This window comes from Lethenteron reissneri, chromosome 70 (genome assembly GCF_015708825.2).
Source record: "Lethenteron reissneri isolate LAM-NWPU_2019-01 chromosome 70, ASM1570882v1, whole genome shotgun sequence".
Lineage (NCBI taxonomy): Eukaryota > Metazoa > Chordata > Hyperoartia > Petromyzontiformes > Petromyzontidae > Lethenteron > Lethenteron reissneri.
The window spans coordinates 3,442,268-3,452,437 of NC_083848.1; the positions used below are offsets into that span (position 1 = coordinate 3,442,268).

At 51.0% G+C, this 10,170-nt stretch overlaps 1 protein-coding gene across 1 annotated transcript; it reads right to left on the reverse strand.

The window, feature by feature from the left end:
* Positions 1-284: 284 nt before the first annotated feature.
* LOC133360950 (sperm axonemal maintenance protein CFAP97D1-like) lies at positions 285-8,823 on the reverse strand. Its single transcript, XM_061579838.1, has 4 exons — positions 8,134-8,823; positions 7,026-7,144; positions 5,854-6,076; positions 285-1,539 (listed from the first exon to the last, which is right to left on the reverse strand). Exons 1-4 carry the CDS (start codon positions 8,404-8,406, stop codon positions 1,477-1,479), a joined length of 678 nt encoding a protein of 225 aa, XP_061435822.1. The 5' UTR covers positions 8,407-8,823; the 3' UTR covers positions 285-1,476.
* Between the last annotated feature and the right edge of the window lie 1,347 nt (positions 8,824-10,170).

The window sequence follows — 10,170 nt, forward strand, 5'->3', positions numbered from 1 at the left end:
TGTGTGTGGGTGGGTGATTGAGTGGGTGGATGAGTGAGTAGGTGAGTCTGTGAGTGGGTCGGTGAGTGAGTAGGTGAGTCTGTGAGTGGGTGAGTGGGTGGATGAGTGAGTCTGTGAGTGGGTGAGTGAGTGGGTGGGTTAATGAGTAGGTGCATCTGTGGGTGAGTGAGTGGGTGGGTCTGTGAGTATGTGGGTGAGTGAGTGGGTGAGTCTCTAGGTGAGTCTGCGTGTGGCTCAGTGTCTCTGACATGGCCATTGTGAACCTAGAGAGAAAAAGACGGTGCTCATTCTGAATCACAGTTTAATATCAGCAACACAGATCGCTACAACACACAGCACACAAAGACCCCTCCCCGTGTAGCATTGAAGAGACTTACGGGCCAAATGCTCTTAGCGATTCTGAACGTGAAGAGGAATCATCGGAGGGCCGGAATGAAACACAAACAACTCCACGCAAACCACGAGAAGAGAGAGAGAGAGACACGCAGACTCCAAATAGAGAGTAGCAGGGATTCGTCGGGGTCGGGATGGAACCTAACAAACCTCCTCTACACCAGGCGAGGTAGTCAACATCTCATAGCCGCCGTGATGATGATGATGAGAGAGACGCAAACTCCACATCTACAGCAGCAGCAGCAGGCATCGTCAGGATCGGGATCGAACCCACGACCTCCTGTGCACCAGGCGAGGTGGTCAACATCTCATCGGCACAGGAGGAATCGGAAATCGACGAGAGAGAGAGAGAGAAACACGTGGATTTTATAACACAAAGCATCATAATCATTGAATTCCATCCAGCAGTGAATAAGGGGCCGTCCATAAATGACGTCACGCACCTAATGGGTGAGGGGGGGGGTCAGACATTTGTGACGATGTGTCACGAGGGGGGGTTGAGGAATGTGACGTCACATCAAAATGTGCAACTTTAAATGAATATAGACAACACGTTTTTACTTAATTAAATAGACTTTTGAATAAGGGGCCGTCCATAAATGACGTCACGCACCTGGGGGGGGGGGGGTCAGACATTTGTGACGATGTGTGACGAGGGGGGGGGGGGTTGAGAAATGTGACGTCACGTAAAATGTGCAACTTAAAATAAAAATAGACAACACGTTCTACTTAGTTAAATAGACTTTGTAATAAATGTTTCCTCCTACAACATCAGAGTGCAGCGCCACACTGAATACGCACTACGATGACAATAGTTTAAAGCGATTTGAAGCATGTTTTATTTTTAAAAATGGAAATATGTATTTATTTGGGGGGGCATATTTGAGAGGGGGGGGTCAGACTTTTTGTGACGACGGGGGGGGGGGTCAAAAATCGTCCAAAATCGCGTGACGTCATTTATGGACGGCCCCCCTAAACCACGGTGATGATGGTGATCACACAGAGAGAGAGAAGCACGTGTTTAGATAAGTCACGTGGGGTGGTGACGTCACGTGGGTAGTGACGTCACGTGGGGTGGTGACGTCACGGCTGCTCGGGGCTCCTGGTCGCCTCGCCTCTCCTGGGAGCTCCTCCCGCCGGCTTCAGCTGCAGAGCCACAACCACAACAATCACAACAACAACAATAACAACAACAACAATAACCACAACAGCAATAACCACAACAACCACCACTACCACCACAACAACCACCACCACAACAACCACAACAACCACCACAACAACCACCACAACAATCACACCAACCACAACAACAACCATGAAAATCACAACAACAACAACCACAATAACAACCACAACAACCACAATAACAACCATAACAACAACCACAACAACAACCACAATAACAACCATAACAACAACAACCACAACAACAACCACAACAACCACAACAACAACCACAACAACAACCACAACAACAACCATAACAATAACAACAATAACAATAGCCACACCAGCAAGAACAACCACAACAACAACAACCACAACAACAACCAACAACCACAACAACCACAATAACAACCACAACAACCACAACAACCACAAGAACAACCATAACAACAACAATCACAACAATCACAATAACAACAATAACCACAACAACCACCACTACAACAACAACCACCACAACCACCACTACCACCACAACAACCACCACCACAACCACCACAACAACCACAACAACCACCACAACAACCACCACAACAATCACACCAACCACAACAACAACCATGAAAATCACAACAACAACCACAATAACAACCACAACAACCACAATAACAACCATAACAACAACCACAACAACAACAACCACAACAACAACCACAACCACAATAACAACCATAACAACAACAACAACCACAACAACAACAACCATAACAACAACCACACCAGCAACAACCACAACAACAACCACAACAACAACCACAACAACAATAATAACAACCACCACAACAACCACAACAACCACAACAACAACCACAACAACGTGTGTTATTGCAGTCAGCGCTACGCTGCGCTACGAACCTGGCGACCCGGGTTCGATTCCCGCTCACGGCCACCACCAGTGGCGATTCTCTGAACCGGTCCTGGGCCTCCCCTAGGTCGACTCAGCCTCAAATGAGTACCTGGTGTGGTGTGTAGTAAACATCGCCACTGGGGAGACAAAGGCGGCCGGGCGTGGTGCTGGCCACCCACCCCCTCGTGTGCCGTGCCGGCCTTCATAGGTGCTACTCGCTAACAGCACTTGCCCCTACAGTCTGTTGAGGCTACACGGGGGATCTTTGTCTTTACCTTTTGTGTCACAGTAAGTGTGTGTGTGTGAGAGGGTGAGTGTGTGTGTGAGTGTGTGTGTGAGAGAGGGTGTGTGTGAGTGTGTATGAGTGTGTGTGAGTGTGTGTATGAGTGTGTGTGAGTGTGTGTATGAGTGTGTGTGAGTGTGCGTGTTTGAGAGTGTGACAGAGAGGGGTGTGTGTGTGAGTGTGTGAGTGTGAGAGAGTGTGTGTGTGTTTGAGAGAGGGTGTGTGTGTGTGTGAGTGTGCGTGAGTGTGTGTCTGTGTGAGTGTGTGCGTGTGAGTGTGTGAGTGTGTGTGTGAGTGAGTGTGTGTGTATGTGTGAGTGTGTGAGTATGTGTCTGTGTGTCTGTGTAAGTGTGTATGAGTGTGTGTGAGTGTGCGTGTTTGAGAGTGTGACAGAGAGGGGTGTGTGTGTGAGTGTGTGAGTGTGAGAGAGTGTGTGTGTGTTTGAGAGAGGGTGTGTGTGTGTGTGAGTGTGCGTGAGTGTGTGTCTGTGTGAGTGTGTGCGTGTGAGTGTGTGAGTGTGTGAGTGTGTGTGTGAGTGAGTGTGTGTGTATGTGTGAGTGTGTGAGTATGTGTCTGTGTGTCTGTGTGAGTGTGTATGAGTGTGTATGAGTGTGTATGAGTGTGTGTATGTGTGTCTGTGTGTGTGTATGTGTGAGTGTGTGAGTGTGTGTGAGAGAGGGTGTGTCTGTGACTGTGTGTCTGTGTGTGAGTGTGTGAGTGTGTGTTTGCGTGAGTGTGTGTGTATGTGTGAATGTGTGTGAGTGTATGTGTGTGACTGTGTGTCTGTGTGTGAGAGTCCTACAAAACAACCCTCTACCTCCTCGTTGGTGACGGACGCCAACGCTTTAGTGAGCAGCAGTGCCGTGGGGGGAGCGTCAATTGTCGATTCGCCCTCCCCCTCATGACGTTTGTAGCCACCACAGCGGCCAAAGCGGGCTCTGGATGGGTGCGAGGGGCTGGTAACCCCTCCACCTTCAATTAATGACCACTAAACCATGAAACAATCATCCAACTCAGCTTGTGCCAGAGGCCCCGGGGGGACAGGCGTCCATGACGTCTCCTGGCCAAGGCCCATTTGGCAGAGCCAGGAGACTGAATTTTTACCCTCGGGGCTCCTCCACAAACAGCAAAAAAGCCACTTCGTGTGGGTGGCCACGTGGAATGTTCGAACGCTCACTGCGGAGGGGAGGCTGCCACTCCTCTGTCAGGAGCTGGACCGGTACCGCCTGGATCTCTGCGGTATTCAGAAGGTCCGGTGGACCGGCTCTGGCTCCTGCCACCGTGAGGGGTGGACAGCCCTCTACTCGGGGCAGTAGACTGCCAAACAACAGGGAGTGGCTCTTCTTTTGAACAAAAGAATGAAGGGGGCGTGGGAGCGTGGCGGTGAGGTGTGGGCAGCTGTAAGCCCCATGCTACTTTGGGCTCGCCTTCCCATCAATAAGAGGTGAGGAGTGGTGGTCGTGGTTACTTATGCCCCCACCAAAGACGAACATCCGTGGAGGAATGCAGGCAAGGCCGATGAGTCAGATGCATTCTATGACCTCCTGTCACAGGTGCTGGCTAAAGTGGCCCTTCGGGACAGAGTCATCTTGTTGGGTGACTTCAATGCCCGAGTGGGTCATGATGCTGGCACCTGGTCTGGAGTGATTGGAAGGCATGGGCCAGATCAGCTCAATAACAACGGTAGGAGGCTGCTATAGTTTTGTGCAGCCCATGGGCTTGTAATTACCAACACGCTGTTCCGGCATCGGCGCATCCACACAACATCATGGATGCATGCCAGGTCCAAGCAAGAACATCTGCTGGACTATAAAATTACCGACCAGCGGATAAGGGCCCATGTCCTTGACACCAGGACTTTACCGTGGAGCTGATCTGCCCTCTGACCATCGACTTGTCATCTGTAAGATGCGCCTGCAATTTTGTACCAAATGGTGATGGGGCAGTTGTGGAGAGAGTGGAGAGTTTCACATACCTGGGCAGTGTGCTCATGACCGGCTCCGGTTTGACAGCAGAGGTCTCACTCCACATCAGTCGAGCGGCATTATCTTTACATCGACTGCATAACGCAATGTGGAAGCTACCTGGTCTGTCACTCCACACGAAGCTTCAGGTCTTCTCGGCCACGGTCATTCCCTCCCTTCTCTACGCTTGCGAAACGTGGACCCCCCTAGTGGAGCATCTTCGCCGGTTGGAAACATTTAGACTGGCTTGCCTACGATCCATCCTGGGTTTAACCAGGCTGGATTGTGTGAGGAGCTCACAAATCCTTGAAAGATCTGGGCAAAGTCCCATCAGTGAGCTCCTCCGGCAGGCAAGGCTGCGTTGGCTGGGTCATGTAGCCCGCATGCCCAGCCACCGCATGCCTAAACAGCTTTTGTTCGGCCGGATCGAGGGGGCTAAACGGGCGCGGCACGGGCTGGAGAAGAGATGGAGTGATGTGGTACAGGAGGACGTGGAGCTGAGTGGACTTGCCGATGACTGGTACCAGCGGTGTCAAGATCGGCCTCAGTGGAGGAGGCTCGTGAAGGACGCTACTGGGCAGTTGGAGGCAGTCGCCCTCCAACAACAACGGAGGGCGGAGGAGCGACGCTCACAACAACGAGCGGAGCGCCGGGTGGCTAAAGCACAGCAAGTTGGCACAGTAGGGGGCACAGGTGGTGCATCAGCCAGTCATCTCGGTCATCTCGGTCAGTCGACCCGTGGCACCTGCTGGGTCTGCCCCGTGACCTCCTGCCAGCGGGCGTTCGACACTTCACGTGGCCTCAAGGTCCACTTGGCCTGGCACAAGCATCGTAGTGACGTCACCGCCACTTAGTGGCGAATGGCGGTTGTTGTTGTTGTTGTGTTTGTCTGTGTCTGTGTGTGTCTGTGTGTGTCTGTTTGTGTGTAATCTGTGTGTGTCTGTGTGTGTGTGCATGTGAGTGCGTCTGCGTGCGTGTGAGTTTGTGTGAGTGTGTGTGTGTCTGTGTGAGTGCGTCTGTGTGTGTGTGCATGTGAGTGCGTCTATGTGTCTGTGTGTGCACGCTAACAGCCCTTGCCCCAACAGCCTATTAAGGCTCTACGGTATGGCAGGGCGGGACCTTTGTCTTTGTCTCACCTGTCCACCGCCGCCACCACCGCCACCACCACCACCACCGCCACCACCGCCACCACCCCGAGGGAAGCGGCTGATGTTGCTAGTGATCTGCTGGGAGCGAAGCCACTGCTGCTCCCACTGCTGGGCGCTGTACGACGGCTTCGACTTCTGCAGCCTCATCAGCAGCGCCCGGTTCTCCCGCGCCAGCCGCTCCAGCTCACGCCCTCGCTGCTCGCCGTTCAGGCTGAGAGAGCGGAGAGAGCGAGTCAGCGGGGAGAGGGCGGCCTTGTGGTTGTGGAAAAAAAAATTCGCTGGCACGGGTCTGGCACGGGTCTGGCACGGGTCTGGCACGGGTCTGGCACGGGTCTGGCACGGGTCTGGCACGGGTCTGGCACGGGTCTGGCAAGGGTATGGCATCGGGCTGGCACGGGTCTGGCACGGGTCTGGCACGGGTCTGGCACGGGTCTCGCACTGCTCTGGTACGGGTCTGCCGCAGGTCTGATACGGGTTCGGTACAGGTGTGGCACGGATCTTGGCACGGGTCTGCGGCAGGTCTGATACGAGTTCGGTACAGGTGTGGCACGGATCTTGGCACGGGTCTGCCGCAGGTCTGATACGGGTTCGGTACAGGTGTGGCACGGATCTTGGCACGGGTCTGCATGCATCTCGAATAGGTCGGGTACGGGTCTGGCACAGGTCTGGTAGGGGTTTGGTAAGGGCCTGACACAGGTCTGGCACGAGTCTAGCACGGGTCTGGCACGGGTCTGGCATGGGTCTAGCACGGGTCTAGCACGGGTCTGCCACAGGTCTGCTATGGGTTTGGTACAGGTCTGGCACGGATCTGACACGGGTCTGGCATGGATCTGGCACGGGTCTGACACGGGTCTGGCATGGATCTGGCACGGATCTGACACGGGTCTGGCATGGCTCTGGCACGGGTCTCTCACTGCCCACGTAGGGGTCCAACACACATCTGGTACGGCTTTGATCCAGGCCTCGCACGGCGTCTAGCACGTGTCTGGAACGGGTCTAGCACGGGTCTGGCACGGATCTGGCACGGATCTAGCACGGGTCTCTCACTGCCCACGTAGGGGTCCAACACACGTCTGTAACGGCTTTGATCCAGGCCTCACACGGCGTCTAGCACGGGTCTGGCACGGGTCGAGCGCGCAGTGGAAAAGGCTCCCCGTTACCTGCGGGCGACGTAGGAGTTGCGGTGGTCGAGCCGCCCGCCCGTGCCGGCGATGTGAGCCATGCGGCCCAGCAGGGCCCGGTTCTCGTGCTCGATGGCCGCCACTCGCTCCTCCTGCGCCTGGTGGGGAGCCAGCAACGTCGACATTGACAACATCATCACCATAACCATCACCGTCACCACCATCATCACCATAACCATCACCGTCACCACCATCATCACCATAACCATCACCGTCACCACCATCAGCATCATAACCATCATCAGCACCATCACCACCATCCCCACCACCACCACCATCACCATAACCACCACCACCATCAGCATCATAACCACCATCCCTACCACCACCATCACCATAACCATCACCGTCACCACCATCACCACCATAAACATCATCAGCACCAACACCATCCCCACCACCATCATCATCACCACCACCACCATCATCATCACCACAATCATCATGACCACCATCATCATCATCACCACCACCATCATCACCATAACCATCACCACCATTACCACCATCACCATCACCACCATCCCCACCATCATCACCACCACCACCATCATCATCACCACAATCATCATGACCACCACCATCATTACCACGACCATCACCACCATCACCACCATCACCACTACCACCATCCCCACCACCACCATCATCACCACCACCATCATCACCACAATCATCATGACCACCATCATCATCACCACCACCACCACCACCACCATCCCCACCACCACCATCATCACCACCATCATCATCATCACCACAACCATCATGACCACCATCATCACCACCACGACCATCACCACCACCATCACCACTACCACCATCCCCACCACCACCATCATCACCACCACCATCATCATCACCACAATCATCATGACCACCATCATCATCATCACCACCACCACCATCATCATCACCACCATCATCACCACCACCATCACCATCACCCCTGCCTTAGCCACACAGCGTTCTTCAGACACCATCGTTCGAGAGCGGGTTACGAATCTAAATCGTAATTATTATCAATCAATCAATCCTCATCATCAATCAACAACATCATCGTGACATCCTGTAGATGTCAATGTACCTGCATCTTCTTGCTCCTTGTGTTCAGATGGTCGCATGTTCTTGGAGAGCTGGTGTCCACCACGGGCTTGGCTTCAAGAACCTTCAGGGATGTATGGATGTGAGTTAAATCAGGGGTGGGGAAAGTCCGGCCGTATGAGGCCCGCGAAATCATTTGGATCTGGCCCTGCCAAGGCAACTGCACAACTCGAAATTCAACAAATCTAGGAGCAAACCTGGAAAAGCAGTTGCGGGTAGCAGCAACATCATCATCAAAACCAGCTAACAACATCATCAACACCAGCTAACATCATCATCAACACCAGCTAACTTCATCATCAATACCAGCTAACATCATCATCAACACCAGCTAACAACATCATCAACACCAGCTAACATCATCATCAACACCAGCTAACTTCATCATCAATACCAGCTAACATCATCATCAATACCAGCTAACATCATCATCAACACCAGCTAACATCATCATCAACACCAGCTAACATCATCATCAATACCAGCTAACAACATCATCAATACCAGCTAACATGATCATCAACACCAGCTAACATCATCATCAATACCAGCTAACAACATCATCAATACCAGCTAACATCATCATCAACACCAGCTAACATCATCATCAATACCAGCTAACAACATCATCAATACCAGCTAACAACATCATCAACACCAGCTAACATCATCATCAACACCAGCTAACATCATCATCAATACCAGCTAACAACATTATCAATACCAGCTAACATCATCATCAACACCAGCTAACAACACCATCAACACCAGCTAACAACATCATCAACACCAGCTAACATCATCATCAACACCAGCTAACATCATCATCAATACCAGCTAACATCATCATCATTACCAGCTAACATCATCATCAACACCAGCTAACATCATCATCAACACCAGCTAACATCATCATCAACACCAGCTAACATCATCATCATCAACACCAGCTAACATCATCAACACCAGCTAACATCATCATCAACACCAGCTAACATCATCATCAACACCAGCTAACATCATCATCATCAACACCAGCTAACATCATCAATACCAGCTAACATCATCAATACCAGCTAACATCATCATCAACACCAGCTAACATCATCATCAACACCAGCTAACATCATCATCAACACCAGCTAACATCATCATCAACACCAGCTAACATCATCATCAACACCAGCTAACATCATCATCAACACCAGCTAACATCATCATCAATACCAGCTAACATCATCATCAATACCAGCTAACATCATCATCAATACCAGCTAACATCATCATCAACACCAGCTAACATCATCATCAACACCAGCTAACATCATCATCAACACCAGCTAACATCATCATCAACACCAGCTAACATCATCATCAACACCAGCTAACATCATCATCAATACCAGCTAACATCATCATCAATACCAGCTAACATCATCATCAACACCAGCTAACATCATCATCAACACCAGCTAACATCATCATCAACACCAGCTAACAACATCATCAACACCAGCTAACATCATCATCAATACCAGCTAACATCATCATCAACACCAGCTAACATCATCATCAATACCAGCTAACATCATCATCAATACCAGCTAACATCATCATCAACACCAGCTAACATCATCATCAACACCAGCTAACATCATCATCAACACCAGCTAACATCATCAACACCAGCTAACATCATCATCAACACCAGCTAACATCATCATCAACACCAGCTAACATCATCATCAACACCAGCTAACATCATCATCAACACCAGCTAACAACATCATCAACACCAGCTAACATCATCATCAATACCAGCTAACATCATCATCAACACCAGCTAACATCATCATCAACACCAGCTAACATCATCATCAACACCAGCTAACAACATCATCAACACCAGCTAACATCATCATCAACACCAGCTAACATCATCATCAACACCAGCTAACATCATCATCAACACCAGCTAACATCATCATCAACACCAGCTAACATCATCATCAATACCAGC